Here is a 20,920-nt window from a genome sequence, read left to right on the forward strand (position 1 = left end):
CATTTAGTATTTTACAGTTTACTATTTAGTATTTAATATTTAATATTTAATTGTTTAATGATTTAGTTTTACTTTAAGTTATATTATTTTATATTTAAGTTTTGACTCAAATTTTCATTTTACTTTATATGCAGGTCACTGAGCCCCTTGTATCTCTCCTACGAACTGCTGAAGGGAAGAAGCCCTCTATGGGCTACATATATGAGGGCATGGATAGGGCCAAGGAGACCATTAAAGCCCAGTATGCAGTAGTGCAGGAGAAGTATGCCCCTATTTGGAATATCATTGATAGGAGATGGCAGAATCAGCTCCACCGACCCATCCATGCAGCAGCTTACTTTTTGAATCTAGCATTTTGTTTCCATCCTAACTTCAAAGTGGATGAGGAGGTTCTCACCGGCTTATATACAGTGATCCAGAGGTTGAGTAGTGATGAGGATAGCACAACTGCAATCATGGAGCTCGACAAGTTCAATAATAAAGAAGGGCAACTTTTCTCTGGCAGGATGGCCATAGATGCTCGGACAACAATACAACCAGGTAAAAATTAAATAACATATTCATGAATCTAAAGTTTATGACTTATAAGTTGTGCATTTTAAATTTTAATTGTTGATCATGTAGTTTGAAAGTTGTAAATGAGACTAATTGTTTTTGTTTTCCCTTATTTCAGATAGATGGTGGCAAATGTTTGGGCCCACAACCCCAAAATTTCAAAAAATTGCCATTCGTGTTCTGAGTCAACCAAGCAGCGCTTTTGGATGTGAGCGCAATTGGTCCATGTTCAAGCACATCCACTCGAAGAGGAGAAATAGGTTGACTATGCAGAGGTTGAATGATCTTGTCTTTGTTCATTACAACCTTCGTCTTAGGATCAAACAGATTTTGGGTGTTGACTCCTCTCCGATCATTCTGGAGGAGATTGATCCAAAATCAAAGTGGCTCATAGAGGCTGTGGATCCAATCTTCACTGAGGAAGGCCGTGAGTGTGTTGACCAAGTTGATATAGAGGCTGAGGCTATGGCCATGTCAGAGGAGGCAGCTAGAGCACGTTCAGGAACTGGCAGACGCACAGACACAAGCCGTAGCAATGTTGTTCGTGAGCCCATCTTACATGCGGAGGATATGGCTCGACGGTCCTCTAGGACCTACCTTAGACGCCTTTCTAGTAAGCAGACTAGATACTCAGAGGCTGCGACCGAGCATAAGCATGATGATGAGTCTTGAGCTGGAACCTTGTTTTTTCATTTTGTTTATAGATATTGATACTGATAGACATACGTTTCATGGATCTTCATCTTAGATTCTTACATACATTTATGATTTGATGTCTTATGGATCTTCATCTTACATACATTCTATGATTTGAATCATTATGATCATATGATTTCTATTTACTTCAGATACAGCCTACAATTTACATTTTACATAGTTATGTATGTGATGGATTTATCATTTATGTTCCATGTTTATGTATGTTAACTTCTATTTGATGATGTTATAGTGTGCTTAAGTTATATTCAATAAAGGGTGCATGAAATAAGTTTTAAATTGTTAAAATCTCTAAATTTAAAGGTTTTTTTTTTAATTTGTCAATTCATGGGCAATTCATGGCCGATTCACAATTCGATTCGGCCTTGCCGATTCCGATTCTCGTTACTTTGATTTATCATATTAAATATTGTCTAATGTTTCATTAGCATTGGTACTATTTCATTTTAACCCTATCTAATATGATTTGCATGGCTTTCCTATTTCCTTTAATCCATGGAGTTTTATGAGTATCAGCATCAGGACGCTTGGATTCTTTATCAACAAACTGTATTACATCATTGTCTTCAAGAATCGTCATAATTCTGAATTTCCAAGCAACGAAGTGTTCTTTTCCATCAAACCTATCTTCAGGTCTAATTGTGCTAGTCATGAAGGTAGGAGTTGTTAGATATTTTAAATCTGATTGTCAATTTGCAGAGCCTAGGTTCGACTACCAAAGCTCCAATACCATGTAAAGTTTCTACAAATTTTGAAAAACCACATCTGATATAAAGCCTTTGTACTTTGCTGGAGATGATCTTTAACAACACCAACCGGTATATACAGTATCCTTAACTGATGTATAATTCTGCAACTATATATTCATATCTGCTATAATTCGTAAGAGGCAATGAATGCTAAAGGAGCAGACTTAGTGTTTCTTGTCTGTCCTTTATCCACATTCACACCCTATTTAAATATTAACCAAGGGGCATGCCCTTAGAAAAGACATATCCCTTCCAAAGTAGGCCTTAATTGCTCTCTTAAAATCGGCAACTTTACAAGGAGACATATTGTTAATATATAAACTAATCAAGATGATTAGTTAGTCTATAACCATGTTGCCCAAAGGAGACGCCGATACCTATTAAGGAGAAGACAATTATTTATAGGACTAACTTACTAAGGGATTTTATGCAAGAACAAATCTCGACGATCTGTAATCAGACCAGTATGATATATCAGAGTTACAGAATTAACAAGCTGCACTCATATTTCAATCAGCCTTTGTAATTTTGGACGAAGTGTGAAAGCTAAAAATGGCTTACAAAATGATAAACTAAAATTTAAAAAAAATTTAAAAAGTTTGTGAATAGAGAACTCTCATCAATGCACTATCATCTTCAACATTCAAAACAAATATGTGAAAGAAGAGGTTACTATTTTTATCAGTGTATTCAGAAGATATACATAAGTTATCCTCGCTCTTATGCAACAGTTGTGATGAAGAGAGTGGCATTTAAAATTCAGAATTAGCAACACAAAACATTTAATCTCATGTTAATAAATCCAACAGAACAGAAATGTACCATAAACTACATATGACAATTTTGAATTATCTGAAAAAGTTATGCAGATGATTAGGCATAGAAGAAGATGAAACAGAAAAGTAGTACCACTGCATACCCTAAGCACGCCTCATGTTGAAGCACACACAAAGAACCCTTTTGCTTCAATATTTGTGAAGATACCATAGCTTAATGTTCACAACGGAAACTATCATATGGAAGAATAATAAAATGTTCAGATCAATTATGAAGGTCTTGTCAGAACTCAAGGCATTGCCAATAAGAACTATAACTAACCATTACGACATTTCATTTCAGACCCAATGAAAAGAAAAACTTCCAACAGGATAATCATACTCTATATAACCTGCAGATAGTTTATAATTTTTTAGCAGCAACTCTGGCCAAAAAAGAATTCAACTCGTGTACAAGATAGATTATGCAACTACCTTAGGAGAGCGACTAATCGTATCCCAAATATGTACTGATCCATCGTCCCCTGCTGTTGCCAAGATATGTCTGCTTGATCGAGAGTAATCCAGCACTCTAAGGACCTGTTCTGGGAAATCAATAACTTATATAACAGGCATGTCAAACATCTTGCTACAAAAATGGATATAAGTTAAAGTGTAAACATTCAAGAAAGAAATGGCAACCATTTAGCTTAAAAAAGAGGCAGTCCCCCTCAGAATATGTTATTAACTGTAAATTTTTACCAACAAAATTCAATAGATGCATTAACTAATAAGTTGTTCCACATAAGAGACTAAAAGGACCTGCTCATGCGGATCCTTCAGTTCTGCAGCCCTTGCCCCAGAAGCAAGATTATGAAGAATTAGATCCCCTTTAAGACTGATGGATGCTAAATGCTCATCTTTGCAATTATATGTCACTCCTGTGATTGTATCTGTATGCCCTTTCAACCATTTGATGCACCTCCTCCGCTGCAAATCCCAGATCCTAACAACTTTCCCTGTACCACCTGAGCATAGGTATCTGGAACCCTTGCTGCTGAAGCAAATGGCCAAAATTGACTCCTGCAAAAGGACATACAAACATTATATGGTGCACTGAAACATCAACTTCCAAGTCAAAATTACCATAATAATTACATGGTAAATATAAACGTAAGTGAAACACCTAAGCATGATGACAAAGGAAATTATGAAAATATGCAATGATAAAAACTATTTTATTTGAATGGCTCGCTTTAGTGGAAACTGATATGAAATATGAATTTTTAGCTTTATGACAAGCATTAAGTCTGGTGAACCTTTAGTTCAGTTAAAGTTATACATTATATAGTAAATAATTTATTTCACTCTACTCTACCAGAACATTATTTTTTAAAATTTAGAAGATAGGACCAATGGTTACGATCACCTTTACACTTCGCCACATTGAAGATGTTAAAACATTAATATTCCATGAACAAAAAGCAAACCATCAATTGGAATTCCAATCTGTTAATATTATATATACAAAATGTCCAAATACACATATTGGTGCATTGTAAAAATTTAAAATGATATTGCTAGTAAGACTTGAAACTTTTGATTTATTTACTTAGCTTCATCAAAATAGAAGCACAACATCAGTACTTAAGGCTTCATTTGATACAAGTCCAAATTGCCTAAAAAGAGGAAGACGTCCATTGGACATTAGTACCACAAGCGTCCTAAGCACAAATAGGCCAACCAAAGCAGACAGCTATACTACTTATTCAGCTATCAATTTAAGGGGATAGTTTTTAGGTGCCCAAGCAAGAGGCTGATTGGCATATAAGACTATCATTATGAAAACCCGAAAGGAGATTGTTTCACCTTTACCTAACATGTTCCCTGGGTTTTGACTCGTGACCAAGTTAAATTGTAAACACAAACTTGCCAGCCCACCTACATTAGGAGTAAACTATGAAACTTTTGACAATTGAAGGGGTATCGGAGAAAAAAGGGTGGTAGTTTAGGGAGAATTAATATCCCAATGGAAAATAATTAAACAAAGACACTTTCAGGAAACAGCTCACTACATACATCCCACCATCTTTCTTTGCTGAAAAGGTTCTCATAAACATATCTGCCAGAGGTTGTTTGTTGAACGAACATGGTAAAATAAAATATTTGATTTTCCTGGTACTCTTCTCATACATCCAGACACAGGAACCTCCAGTGGACTTGCCAGGAAGATCTATGAGCTCAAAACTATTCAGAACTCCCTTGAACACAATAATAGAGCTAGAAAGTGGCACCATTGTCAATGAGGGGACTTAAGACCAGAGATCAATTGTGGAGAGATTTTGAATGCCTTTTCCTCCACAACACAACAGGAAGATTGCGGACATTAAAGATAGGTTTAATAAAGAAGACAATTCTAAAATGCAGAAAACCCAGATATTTTGCAAGAGGGTTAACAGGATTCCACTTCTAAAATTCTAGTTTCAACAAATAATGCTACAGAAACAGCAAAAAAATAATAATATATATGAACCATTACAAATAACTCATAACATACTAAATCCAACCAATAAAGCACAAAGCAAACTGTAGTATACAAGTTCAAAACAAATGAAAATTGACATTAATCTTGCATTCAAATTTCATATTGATCTTGAGACTTTGCAAATCCAACCTAAGGATATCATCAAATTAAACAACTGATTAAATGTTCTCCACTCCATAGTAAATACATCAAGTATTATTTCAAAGAAATGCCCGCATATCATCTCAGATCTATGTAAATCCATATGAACCCAAAAATTACATATGAAACTTGACTATAACCTTTGTATAAAATTCCTCTTTATTCTGTGAGTTTTGCTGTTGGAAATCTTATCTGTTCTGAGTGCTTCTCACTGCCAAACAATATCCCTTTGATGAGGAACATTCGGCGACCAGTGAAAAACACATCTGTACTAGACATCTCAAATCCTTAGAAGAGTTTGTTCCCTGAATCTCTAGTCATACTAAATAAAATTCTCTCCTATGCACTGATGAATATACTTCAGATCTGCAATCCTTTATTACCCCAGCTTAGGATACAACTTTAAGCAGGAAACTTTAAAAACCACCCTATAGTCAACTTTGGTGCTGCTGAATGCTTGAATGTCCTTCAATCCTGTGAGGATTGCTGTCTCCAATGGTTTGGAATCTAAAAAGATTTGTACAAGAAGATTATTTTTTATGAGGATCGCTGCAAATGTACTAAGCACTGCCCTGTTTTTTGGTATGTGTTTTCCAAATGGCAGCATCCTCTAGCATTTGTAATTTTGTATGACGAATAAACCAAGAGAAAAGACATGTCTCTTCATAGGACATATGAAGGGACATGTCTATTCATCAATATAATCAATATCATAATAAACTTAATTATAGTTGTGTGTGTGTGTGTGTATATATAGATTGTAATTATATTAGCTTCTCTTTGATATTATGAGTATCGGTCACCCAGGATATCGACATTCAATATTCACCAAATGCTCGAAAAGTTTTGATATCATGAGTATTGGTCTCCCAAAATGTCGACACATGATATTCACCAATTACTCAAAAATGTTTGATATCACATCTAATATCATGAGTATTGGCTTCCCAGAATATCAATGATATTCACCAAATACCCTTCTAGAATGTTGGGATGCAAGATATTCACCAAATACTATGAGTAATGGTCTTCTAGAACATCAAGTCGTGTGATATTCACCAAGTACTCTGTGAGTAATGGCCTTCCAGAACATCAAGATGTGTGATATTCACCAAGTACTCTATGTAATGGCATTCCAGAATATTAATATGCATAACATTCACCATGTACTCAAAAATGTTTATAAAATATGTGCACACACATTCTCATAATGCATACCATATAAACATCCACTATGCAAAGTATAATCTATCATGATCTATATAGACATTGTAAGATATCCATCATAATAGAAAATTAAGTTATTGTAAGATCGTCACCTTTCAATAACTTCTTCAAATTCAAGTGACACCATTTGGAAGTCGTCACTTCCCCATGATGTACACAGGGGGTAGACCCATCCAAAGCATACAGTCACACACAAAGACTTTTTGACTCCCTCTGAAACTCAATCATCTGAACTCCTCAATGAAAGTTGCATTTGATGAACTGTTATACTCCCTTTGAATCTGATATGATTGAGATCTTCAAAGATCAACTAGAACATATCCTCTATTTGCTCCTTCAAATAGATGCACATAGCTCTTATAATGCGTATAAAAATAAAAATAAGAGAGAGACTACAATAAGTAGTTCAAATGTAATACTCACAAATACTGAATACTTATCTCCACATCCTTGATACAAATTGCTTCAATTTTTATTTCAATTAGGATTATCCACCTCCAAATTATTTTCTTCTATAATTATTCTGAACATAGAATAATTAATTTCACTTTTCCACAATCTTTATATATTCTATAACTTTTCAAAAATAAATTAAAAACCAGTGTAACCGGGGTGCGCGCACCCGAGTCAAAACCCCGGCGCACCCGATGCGCGTAAGCACTCGGTGCGGGTGCATCACGCACCCGAGTACCCCCGCCGGGAGTTTTTCTGTTGCCGCACCGGTCAAGCACCCGGGGGGGACGCAGTGCTTGGGTGCTTCCAGGATGCTTGGGTGCGCGGGTGCTTCCTGGGTGCTCGCGAGGTGCTTCCTGGGTGCTTCTCGAGTGCTTGCAAGGTGCTTCCTGGGTGCTCACGGGGTGCTTCCTGGGTGCTTCCCGAGTGCTTGCAGGGTGCTTCATGGGTACTCACTTTGATATGGCTATGATACATTATTATTATTTCATTGTTTCATGCTATTCGGCTCATTGTCATCATGAGCATCTTTATGATATATGATATTCATAGAATCATATTTGAAGAATGAATTTTGAATCTTGCATCTTGAACTAAGTTGATTTGTTAAATAGTCATTAGTAATGGTTATGTAGTTTCAAGTTTCAAGTTTGAACTTATGGTTTGTGAATCACATTTCAATTTTCTCTTTTCATTGTATTCAACTATATTTGGTATGTTAATGTTATATAATATATTGAAGTATCATTTCATAATTAGCATTTTCAGTCATATATATTATATATATACTATGCAACCCCCTCCCTCCACTCCCCCTCCTCCCCTACCCCCCCACCCCCCCTCCGCTCCCCCACCGCCGCACCCCCGCCGTCCCCAAATTGAGGCTTTTTTTTTCCCGCAAACGAAACTCGTCCCCCCGCACCGCCGCACCCCCGCACCAGGGTAACACTGTTAAAAACCCTTTCTAATTATAGCTGCTCGATATGATCCCAATCCTTGTATTTAACAACTTTTTGTCCTTACCATTTACACATCAGAATTTTGTAAGCAGCAACTTTAGGAGATTTCAATGTATAATGTGGTTCATTATTTTTATCCTTACATGAACGACTCTAAACTCTCGAGTCTTATGTAAGATAAATTCCCTATTTAATACTCTTTTGGATGCCCTTCTCATTTTCCTTTTAGTGACTTTCTTGGTGGGATCTTCACAAAGCTGTGTCTTACGTTGCTTTCAAGCATTTATAGAATAGTCGATATTCTTTTAAAAGTCTCTAACATCATTTATATCTATCATTTCTACATAACACTATCACCGCCTTTGCTTCATATGCTTATTTCCTTATAGCCACTACACATTATTGTTGCCTTTTAAGAAACGTATGTTTCTATTCGGTACTCTTATCAGATCTCTCATGTCTTAGATATTTTCATTTGATTGTCTATTTGAACGCATATATATAACCAAGTTGACTTCTCTATCTAGGCACTCAAAATGGTCTCTATTTCCTTTGAATCTTAATATTTTCCATACTTTTACTATATCTGTTGCCATCCTGTATGATTAATAATTTGCATCAATATCAAACTTGTATAATGTTTGACAACCTTCTTTGTTTCATTTTATCTAGCCACATCATCTGTCATCTTTGTCTTTACCAGAAAAATATTATTGTTGTCTATAGTCAGATATTATTACATTTGTTTTTATTTCCCACTCCAATTTCTGTCAGTAGTATGATGCACATATCAAAAATAGACATCATATATATATATATATATATATATATATATATATCTTAAAGTGTTGCATATACTATTCACACATCGTTGGACCCTGTAACATTACCGACTTTTTTTCATTGTGATTAATTAATTCCATTGTAGTTTGAATATATTTCTTCTTGTATTTTGTATACAGATGCAATAATTATTCTTTGATGGCTTAACCATTGCATCCTTGTTTGTTTGATTTGGTGTCTTTTACTCTTAACATGTGTGTCTTCATACTAACAGTATTTGTTGGAGCCATCATTGGATGGTGAATGTTCATTCGCTGTTTTAAACCTTCTTGTTGCTGACAGTGAGAAATGTTATTGATCATCCTCTCTAAATTTGTCCGTTCCTTTTTAACAGTGCTTAGTAGATCTACCTTCAAGTTGTTTAGGCTTTATATAAGGAAACTGGCTCTGATACCATGTTGTTTTTATGAGGATCGCTGCAAATGTACTAAGGCACTGCCCTGTTGTTTGGTATGTGTGTTCCAAATAGCAGCGTCCTCTAGTATTTGTATGAGGAATAAACCAAGAGAAGAGACTATTACGAAGTAATTGGAAAATATTCGTTTGTTATTAACAGTGATCAAGAGATCAATTTATACAAAAAATTGAATGATGTTTCCTTTAAAAACAATCATAAAGAATAGAAACATTCTATCCTAGAAACATAAAACTAAATATTGGAAACATTTTAATATTTACAAAAGATTACATTAGATAACCAGTAGATACTATACAGAGATAATAGAAACTATCTATTATCATAATACCCTCCCTTAATGATTAATCTATCTAGAGCACGAAGCTATCAAAAAGCGTAAAAGGCAGATTCTAACTGCTCAAGGTGCTCCACATTGTTCATTGTGCGCTGCGAACCAAATTGCTTAGATAGGTTAGTGAAGCACTTCTGACATTCAACCTTCATATGACCAAACTTGTGGCAATAGTTGCATTGAATGTTCTTCTTTTGGGAGCCTTCTGAATTTGGAGCAAAGGATGCCTACTAAGAAGACCTTTGAAACTGGTCTTTATCCTTCTGAAAGAATTCAGCAGCAAAGGCTTGCTCTATGGAGGTGGAGCTGGAACTGCTACTGAACTGTTGTTTCCACCGATCTTGCTGAATCAAAAGTGTGCAGAGATCAATGAACTTCAAATCAACACCAGAAAAGGTGATGTTAAGATTCTCGATAAAATGCTCGTAGGACTTTGGTAACCAAAATGTCCTCTTCCTCCATCTTGCGACCGATGGCAAGCAACTGATCACGGATTTCCTGAATCCTATTCAGGTCAGCCTAGAGCGAGGTTCCCTCATCCATGATATAGAAAACAAAGTGTTCTTCAAGAAGAAAGCTTTGCTTTTGTCAGAAATCTCATGAAGACCTTTGAGATGTGCCCATATCTCGGCAGTTGTCTTGTCAAATGGAATCTGAGAGAGTTGATCATCAGCCACGAATAATTTGAGAAGCATCACCACCTCTCAATTATTCAGATCCCATGAATTCTGAACAGTACCAGAGGTAGTCGGACATTGTGTAACATTGAAAACAATTTGATCGGTATTCTGATATTCAAAAATTGCTATGATCCGCTACTTCCAAGTGCCATAATTTCAACCGTTGAATTTTGAATTGCTCTCAAGCATAATATTAGTCAATGATGTCATAGCACGTTTTCCAATGAAAAAGCGTGAAAATTTGTGAAGGTGCGTTCTCTGAGGCAAAAGACAAAAGACCCAGAAAATTTGGAGGGTGTCCCAGAAGAGAGCTTGAAAAACCTAGAAAGAATATGTTATCAGTTTCTAGATCCGTTATCTTGAAAATCAAGGCACCCAAAAAAATCAGACGACAACCCAGTTGAGCCCTCGAAAAACTCACCAAGATTATATAAAAATATTTCTGATCTGGTATTGAAAAATTAGGGTTTCAAACAAAAACAGCCCTTGCTACAAAAAGCTTCCAAAAAACTTAGAAAAATGGTGGATTTGCAAAGATAAGGGTTGCAGAACCGAACCAGAAGTTGGCGAATGAGATCTCACTATACAAAAACCCTTGTCGAATTATAGAGAAAGTTGGAAGCAAATATGCATGTAAATAATTTTGAAAATAAAAAACAGATAATTTCAACCAAGAAATTATAATTATTTTCGAAAAAATTTAGAGTATTGGCTCTAATACCATGTTATGAAGTAATTGGAAAATATTTGCTTGTTATTTACAGTGATCAAGAGATCAATTGATACAAGAGACTGAACGATGTTTCCTTAAAAAACAATCATAAAGAATAGAAACATTCTATTCTAGAAACAGAAAACTAAATATTAGAAACATTCTAATATTTACAGAAGGTTACAATAGATAACCATTAGATACTAAATAGAGATAATAGAAACTATCATATATATATATACACACACATACAGACATACACATAGATATATATATATACACATATATATATGTATATATATGTATATATGTATATACACACACACACACACACACACACACATATATATATCGTTGTAATTATATTAATTTCTCTTTGATCTCACAGGTTTATATTACTAAAGCTACCAAAAACATCAAAACAGTAGAACCAGGCAGTCCTTTGCAATTTTTTCAGAAAAGGGTTTTCACATAGATCTTACATTTACTATTTGTTACATCTTGTGTAGTAACATATTATCTTATAGTGCGATGGCTTAATCATTGCATCCTCGTTTGTTTGATTGGGTGTCTTCTACTCTTAACATACGTGTGCCCTCATACTGACAGTATTTGATGGAGCCATTATTGGATGTTGAATGTTCATTCACTGTTTTCAACCTTCTTCTCGCTGACAATGTGAAATGTTATTGATCGTCCACTCTGAATTTGTTTGTTCCTTATTTAACAATGCTTAGTAGATCTACATTCAAGTTGTTTAGGCTTTATAGAAGGAACCTAGCTCTAATACCATGTTGTTTTTATGAGGATCGTTGCAAATGTACTAAGCACTGCCATGTTGTTTGGTATGTGTTTTCCAAATGGCAATGTCCTCTAGTATTTGTATGAGGAATAAACCAAGAGAAGAGACACGTCCCTTCATAGGACATGTTTATTCATCAATATAATCAATTAGTATTTGATGGCTTAATCATTGCATCCTTGCTTGTTTGATTTAGTGTCTTATACTCTTAACATATGTGTCTTCATACTGACGATATTTGTTGGAGCCATCATTGGATGTTGATTGTTCATTCGCTGTTTTAAACCTTCTCGTCGCTGACAGTGAGAAACGTTATTGATCGTCCTCTCTAAATTTGTTTGTTCCTTATTTAACAATGCTTAGAAGATCTACCTTCAAGTTGTTTAGGCTTTATAGAAGGAACCTGGCTCTGATACCATGTTGTTTTTATGAGGATCGTTGCAAATGTACTAAGCACTACCATGTTGTTTGGTATTGTAATTATATTAATTTCTCTTTGATCTCATAGGGTTATCCTACTAAAGCTACCAAAAACATCAAAACAGTAGAGCCAAGCAGTGCTTTGTGGTTTTCTCAGAAAAGGGGTTTCACATAGATCATACATTTACTAGTTGTTACAACTTGTGTAGTAAGTAACATATTCCCTTCACTACAATTTGATAGGAATTTGTGCTTGTTTTGATATCATGCTACTCGTTGTAATCGTCTTTATGAAAGTTTTTGATATAATATAAGTTATAATTTTCTATTTGTCAATTACTTGAATTTTTTATAGTAATTGGTAATTTGATATTCAATGTTCAAAATGAAAACTTCATTGTTCATTGTCCAATGGTCAATTATATTGTATTTTGTATTGGGTATGTTGCAATTTTGCTATGTTCAAATATTTGGTACTATTAGTTCTTGTACCATTAGACATCATTTCATAATTAACATTTCAAGTACTATATGTATGGTATATTACAGCACCCCCCCACCACAACCCCCTGTCGTCATCCTCAAATTTAAGCCCTTTTTTCCTCGTCCCAGAAACCCATCATGTGGTCACCCAGTGCCTGTGTTACATTGTTTTTCGTTAAGGATTGGTCACCAAATTCTGAACCCATTAAGGCCTAGATAGAAAAATTCCTAGTGTAGTTCAAGCTCTATAATCTCCCGAGTGAGTATAGACACCTAGAAACTTTGAAGCTTATTGGTAATAAGCTAGGAAGTCATTTGTGTAGATAAAGCAGTACAAGAAAAGGATTTCAATATTGATTCAAGAATCTATGTTCATTTATGGGTTTCTTTCCCCTTTTCTTTCAAGGATTGAGATGGTTTCCCCAAAGGGGATTTGGGTTCAAAAAGTGGAAATAGAGTTGATAGTGGAAAACTGTAATAAGTGTAAAAGTTTGAAACACGACACAAAAGATTGTATAGCTATGTTCCCCCAAGTTTCCGGTACGGGGACAGCAGGGGACGGCGGGACGGGTTTTCGGGACGGCAAATTTTTTTGGCAATTTTGGGGACGGGGGGGGACGGCAAACGGGGACGGCTATATATATATAGGAAAATTTTTAAATATATATTGAAATTTGCAAATATACATGTCATTCATATGAGCATGTCATTTAAACATTATAGAACCATAAAATACAACATTTGAATGCCATCTAGGAAATAATATCCGATTTTAGTACCCAATTGTCAAAATGCATATCAATATCAGTGAACACTGAACAATGAACATTAACAATTGTCAATATCATAATGTCATAATAATAAATATGATAAATCTGAAAATCAAAATCAAAATATGCCCAAAGCTATAGGCCGAAAGGGTAGAGGGCTGCCATAAAGTCATAAGTATCAATGTATCATAATCATGTTCATGTTCAACATAAAAAAAAAACATAGAAAAATGAAGCAGCCTGCTGCTCCTATTTTGCCTCTACTGCCTTTTAGGGCATTTGGAGGGGTGGGGACAACTTGGCCAACCAAGTTGGAGGCTTTAAAAAAAAAAAAATTATGTTAAACTTTTAAAATTTTATGCAAACAAAAAAAGGGGACGGCCAGAAGTACCCGGTACGGAAAGGGGACGTCCAAATGTCCCCTTTCCATACCGGGTACTTCTGGCCGTCCCCCTTTTCCCCTCAGCCGTCCCCAAGTTTCCGAGACATCCCCTGCATTTTTTCACTTTTTGGGGACAGCTGGGGGGGTCCCATACCCGGCCCCCCATCCCCGAGACATCCCTGTCCCCGAAACGCCGGGTTTTAGGCCGGGTACGCGTCCCCGGGGAACATAGTTGTGTAGTGACTGAGAAAGTAAAAGGTTTAGAGCTTAATAAAACAGCAGAGAAGCTTGTAAAATTGAGGATGGAGCATGATAGTTCTCAAGAGTGTATGGGTAATGAGGGCGTAGCAACCGTCAATTCTTGAGGCTATTGACTCTATTTGTAGACTAGAAGGGAATGGGTAAGTGTTCATATACTATACGTAGTACTTCATCTGTATAAGTATTCATCTCCTCTCATTAATGGACTAAATTTAGTCATTTTTCAATCATCTCACATATCACAACTACATGAACCTTGAATCTTTGAGTACTCTTATCATTATGTTCCTAAAACTGTGAGCATGCATCAAATTCAACATCCTTGAGAAAACCTCTGCAACAAGGAAACCAACATTTCTACATTTTCAACCAATATGGCGATGATGTGACCTCTTTTAGCCCTATCTTGAATGTTGTAGTTTTCTATGAATATGGGTGGATTTAGAGTTATTTTGATCCCTTTTGGAATCACATTTCACTGCAGAAACTGTTATTGCAGCTCTTCAAATGCAACCATCCGCATTTGTCTTTATAAAAGACGGATACACAGTGGGCAAAAAACAGACAGATTTATTTTCTGGGAGATAACTTTCACCTTTGTTTGAAGAACATTTTCAAAATTAGCGCTTGAATTATGATTCATGCTGTTCAGATCACATTGGGACATCTCTTCAGTACCACAAAGATACAGGGTGAAAAAAACATTTCCTCAATGTTTGTTGCTGTGTTCTCGGAAGCCAGGGAATCCAAAGAGGTAATCACAACCATTGTTGAGTCTTCAATCAGAACCAAATGGCACCAAGGCTTCAACCCTATATGGGCTTCTCTCTGGATTACCCTTAATATCTCACCAATTGGGACAAATGATGAATCGAGGAGGCATCAAACTAAATGGGGAATTGTGTTTCTCAAATTTGCCACTGGGGCCCTGCCTTCTTTGGGTATCAATTGGTTCTTTGTTGTTGATGGTGTGCCTTCAAAAAGCAACAGGGAGGAAGATGTCATTCGGCAGGCTTCAGAATGGTGTAAAATACTTCTAGGTTTTGTATTCAACTGTTGCCCTGTTTCATATGGTTATAAGCCTAAAATAAGGAAATGCAGCTATAGGATAACAGTAGACTCTTGTTTTACCCCCAAATGGAAATTTGGATCATTATACATGTAGGGGAGCAGAACCAATAGTTGAGCGCGGTCCAATAGTCGATTGCCCTCTTGTGAATATATTATCCAATCTTCCAACACGTTTTACTATATATTGTAGTTAATTGATCTATTTGTAAATATATAAAAGATTCAAATGTTGATAAAAAATAGACAATACTTGAACACATGAAAACTTATAAATGTTATAGAAAAATAAACAAATGAATTCATAATAAGTGAAATTGATAACTTTTTGTCTCAAACAAAATATCATAGCTAACTAATATAAATCTGTCACTTAATAAATAATATGCTCACTCAATAAATAAAGGTGCTCACTTAAATAAACATTGATATCTTAGTGTACAACTACTAATCCTATGTGTACAACTATTGGGGTAGCAATATCTATGCATAGAGTAAATCATATTAATAATATGTCTTATGACAAATATAAAAGGTGAATACTAATAAATGTCTTGTGTTTTCTCATGAAATGTGTGAGATTGTCAAAAACTTTTAGTGTTCAACTACTTGTCCCTTTGTGTTGGATATGAGTTGTATTTATATAATAATGCGTTATTTTTATAACAACAAATATTTTTTTTGTGTTGAAGCATTTGTCCTTTTGTGTTTGAATATTAAATTTATATATAACAAATATTAATGATTAGTAATAACTATTTGGTCCATTTAAGTTGCATATATGTTACATTTCATATAGTTATACAATATTCTATAGAATGCAAATGATATTTTTTAATTCAATTATTAGAGATTTTTAGATTAAGCTTTGGTCAAATGTTTAAAAAGTCATTGTTTGACATATTTCACTAGGTGCACTATTTTAAGGAGTTGTGTAATCAATCACACCTTCAAACCTTAGTTGTAGGTAGTTCAATGTCCATTTTACATTTCTTAAAAAAATGAAGGTCTTACGATATACCATGTAGCAGCTACATGTTGACAAAGTTAGCCCTCACGACTACCGGTCCCTCTCCCCTATGGCCCCTAGGCCAATTTCACTTAACAAAAAAATAAAACTAATACTCCATGTCAAAGAAAGATTGCTATGGCACCAAGATTTTGATCCGAATATTCTTTTAGTCCTGAAGATTCAATCAAGACTATGGAAACAAGAAACTAGAATTTACAAAATGAAATCAATAAGGCTAAGGCTCAGTAACCTTCCAACTTTTATATAAGAAGGCTTCCAGGGCAACAACATCTACCATTAGATTGCAGCTTCTAACCAAGGAGTGGCCATGACACAGAATATGTTAAAATTAAATAATACACAGAAGGCGATAGAACTAACAAAAAAAGGAAGCCTTTTTAGAATTGGGCCTCTGGCATAGGTAGGTCAGAAATTTCCAAAACCTCTACCTAAAAAAGTGACTGACATTTGTGTCTTTAAATGAATATCCAGCATTTGAGCTCTCCCCACAGCGGCACTGATAAAACAGTATGCTACGAGTTTAACCTTATTCATCACGGCTCTGAGTGTTCCAACTTATATCAAAACCACAAGCCAACAGACTAAAACGTTATCATTGCTTCTAAGAGATATGCCTAAACTGTGAGATATAGGAATATTGCCTATAGCTAAAATGCCAAGCATTTGTGATTTGGAAATGGTGATAGCCATGAATCAGCATGTAAAAAGACGAACTCAGAAGATCACTGCTAGAAGAGTATAAATTAACAATTAGACCCCAACCCAACAAACTGAAAACATTAAGTATCGTTTGCAAACATTTATGATCTGGCCATGGGAGCATTGATTTCAAAAAAAAATGTCTCAGAAAACTTGGATAATGATTAAACTAATAACAGTGATCCAGAAAGACACATTTAGTGTAACTTGCATGGCAAATGGGACTGCAGACAACTCTATCAAGTGCATTTTGCACTGATTAAGTTATATGTACTGCATTTACCGTAATTTCAAGACTATCGTTTCAACCAGAATTCCAACGAGATCAAGTTAACACTAACTAAAACCCTAAAAAAGTTCACCAACTCTCCAGATGAAAATTCCCAAACAGCAGATACACCCAAAAGAGCAATTACAAAATTAAAAAGAATGTGACGACTTCCTTGCACTTACGTCGACATAATCACCGCCATCGTTAACGGATTGCGAGACAGTTGTCACGCTCTGCCCATTCTTCATCCACAGAGAGATTTTCCGATCCTCTCCCGCACTGGCAACCACGAGATCTGCATTGAATTGCTCAACAAAATCACCAGATTGGAACGAGACCGAAAAAAGGAGGAATTGAGAAAAAGGAAATTAAACCAACTCGTGTGATTCCATTTGGCGCAGTTAATTTGGGAGGCTGGCGTGGGAGTGTATTGAAAAGAACAGGGATCGCCTGCTTCCACCGATACATCAAAGAGCTTTAAGCTGTCTCCTCCACATGCAGCCAGAAGCGACACGCCGCCCGCCATGCTCAACACTATCTGCAGCACTTCATTTCATCGTCTGAAATTTTCTTTTGCTCAGCAATAATGAGTTGGGCTACAAGTTCGAATTTCAAACAGTTAGTTAGTCGTCCCGAAACAACCTGTAATCATTTCTCCTCAAAGTAAAGCTTAAAATAGAAGATAAGTTTAATGCAACAAATCAAAATATATACCTTTGGACTGCAAAACAAATTCAAAAGGCTTAACTACGTATTTGTTTGCTGGCCGTTTAATCCAAGAAACAAAATAAGACGGCTCTTAAGCTACATAACTTTTTAAATTTATAAATAATCTGACGTATTTATTAGTTCCGCATTTGCATGAATGGATATTTTTATTATTATTAAAGAATGTTATAATATTTAATTTTCAATATATCAAATTTGTTATATAGTTTCAACATTTTTATATTTTTTTAATTTTATAAGAAATATAAATTATAAAAAGATGAGGAAAAAAATTGTTTTTAAGGTTTAAAATTACTTAATATTTTAAAAACTTAAAGTTTTGTCAAATGTATAAATGAAAATGATTTTCTTAGTGGAAGTTTTTGTATAAGTTCTACATCTACATTTCTTGTTCTTAAAGTCTCTTTGTAGATTTGTTTCATTCTCCAAAATTACTTTTCCAAATTTTCTTTTGACTCAACTGTTGAATTTAAGCTTTCAAAACAAAAATATGTTTTGAAATAGTTGAAATCAACAATGCTATTGCATGAGAAGAACTTTTGCCTATGGCCCTTATCATGGGTTTATTCACCTTATCGTGAGTTTATTCCATCTTTACTTTAAAACATGTTTTGAGATTTTTAATTGCAGCACACTCAAATTAGATTTTGGGTTTTTGTGGATTTCAACAAAATCAAAATCTAATACATTTTTGACAATTCTTTGTTCTTTGCGATTAGTTTTGTTAGAGCAATTCAAAGTAATTCTTATGACTAATGTTTTCATCTACTTCTACTATTGGAGCACTTAGAACCAAGTGTTTCAGTAAGGCTTTGTCATCTGATTCAAATGGAATTCATCTCTCAAGCCCAACGTGTTTAATCAATAGCAAAGCTATGGGCACTACTAGTACTAGCATTGTTGCCTACTTCTAACTGTCTAAGAAACACTGGACGTGCAAAGAAGACATTATGTAAGGTTTACACAATACAATTTGATGAAAAGATGGTCCATGAAAGCCCTAGTGCGAGAAAGACGGGGAGCATCAAAGGGGTTCCAGTTTTTTGTCATGTTGCCTCTTGATACTATGAATTATAATGATAGCTTAAACAAAAAAATGGCCCTTATGGCCTCAAAAGGTAATTGAGTGAGGGGGGTCGTGGTGGATGTTTGGTGGGGTTTGGTGGAGAAGTATGGCCCCGTGCAATATAACTAGAGCGAATATAGAGAGCTTGTTAACATGGTGACTAAGCATGGATTGGAGCTCCAGGCTTTTATGTCCTGTCACCAATGTATAGGCAATGTTGGGGATTCCTACAAGTGTGTTACTCTTCTTTATTTCTCTTTTCTCTCTGCATTTTGGATATAATCACTCTTTTTTTTTCACTACCTACAACTGAATTTTCTTTATTTATGTGTTGTAGTATTCCTTTGCTTGGATGGGTTCTATAAGAAGTGAATCAAATCCCAAATACGGTGTACATTGATAGAAAAGGAAGGACAAATCAAGAATATATTTCATTGAGGTACTACAACATGCCTTTGTTCTCAAAGGAGCTCGCTCATTCAAGTTTATATGGATTACATGGCTAGTTCTAGGAATACAGTCAAGGATGTGCGTGAATGGCGTAGATGGTATGCAATTGTACCTTAATACCCCTTTTATTCTTTTTTGTAATAATCGTAATCGAGTGGACTTGGAGTTTACATTTGTACCATGATGGTCTTGTTCATATTTCTTGTTTGCTTCAGACTTTTGTCTTACTTATAATATTATGGTTAATTTTGTAGGATGTTTGAGTCAATTTTTGATACACTTTTGGTAATTTTTTCATGGTCCTCCAAATTTTAGTTATTAGCTATGACCATCTCTATTTAATTGATAAAATATGAATGTAATAGTTTGGTTGCTATGCAGATGGGTCTTCTTAGAACTTCTACAATCTGCTTGCATTCAAAGTTAAATTCAAGACCATTGATATTATTATAGCTTGAAAAAGTTTTTATGGTCATGAAAATACAAAAGACTTATGCCTTGGAGTTTAATGCAGTTACAAGTATTCTTCAACTCATGTGAATGTAACACATCCAAATCATTTTCATTTTCTATTATCTTAGTTCAATTCAAACAATAATAGACAAAGAAGACTATCGTTGTTAATGTATGTAGCCTATAATTGATTTAAATTTTAAACAATGGCTTGTGGGGGACAAGCTACATATTATAAAATGTCAAATAAATGATCTTTCGAATCATTTATCTGTTAGCCCCAAATGATAATGTTGTTAATGTATGTGAAAGAGTCATATCATTTGTTATGATGTCATTTATGTCAAGCCTTACTTAGTTAGACAATATGCTATTTTGATAGAGTGTTGTATCATTTGGTTGATGAAGAGGATTTGAAGAAAGTGTGATGATGAAGTGTATGGTATTCAATGGGTGCTTGAATGAGTTAGACTCTAACAGTATAATGTTGGTTTGATTATTTTACATGATTTGATTAAAGTGTTGAGATCATGTACAAGCAAGATAGTTTGGTCGATGAATGAAGAACCATAGTATTAACTGAGCTACTATAGTTGTCACCGAGCACTTGATGAAGAATGCCTAGTGTCAATCGAGCAATTACAATGTTAACATCGTCTAGTGTTGATCGAGAAAGATGTAATGTTAAACAAATATGAAAAGGAAGAATAGTTTAGAGAATATTTAATTTGAGGTCAGCATTTGATGAAAATAATGATTGTTTGAGAAGTTTCAAAGATAAGGATGAAGTTTGTTATGAGATCAACAATTGGAGAAATTCAAAGATCTGATGAAGGATATTTAACAATTTAAAATGGAGCACAAAGTTCAAGATGGAAATATATTTCTTGAGCATCTAGATTCACTATATATGAACTTGATGAAGATATGACTATTTTGATTAAGCAG

At 35.0% G+C, this 20,920-nt stretch overlaps 1 protein-coding gene across 1 annotated transcript in view; it reads right to left on the minus strand.

The window, feature by feature from the left end:
• Window positions 1-18,082, minus strand: part of NEDD1 (Transducin/WD40 repeat-like superfamily protein) — a 171,514-nt gene extending 153,432 nt beyond the window's left edge. Inside the window, exons 1-5 of the mRNA XM_089808575.1 lie at window positions 17,989-18,082; window positions 17,653-17,870; window positions 17,457-17,569; window positions 3,599-3,859; window positions 3,272-3,376 (exon numbers count right to left, since the gene is read on the minus strand). Coding sequence (XP_089664701.1) covers window positions 3,272-3,376; window positions 3,599-3,859; window positions 17,457-17,569; window positions 17,653-17,800 — 627 coding nt within the window. The 5' untranslated portion in view covers window positions 17,801-17,870; window positions 17,989-18,082. The remainder of the gene's footprint in view (window positions 1-3,271; window positions 3,377-3,598; window positions 3,860-17,456; window positions 17,570-17,652; window positions 17,871-17,988) is intronic.
• Between the last annotated feature and the right edge of the window lie 2,838 nt (window positions 18,083-20,920).

The sequence above is a fragment of the Cupressus sempervirens genome, chromosome 11 (genome assembly GCF_028749045.1).
Source record: "Cupressus sempervirens isolate cs-2001-9-10 chromosome 11, ASM2874904v1, whole genome shotgun sequence".
NCBI classification, from domain to species: domain Eukaryota; kingdom Viridiplantae; phylum Streptophyta; class Pinopsida; order Cupressales; family Cupressaceae; genus Cupressus; species Cupressus sempervirens.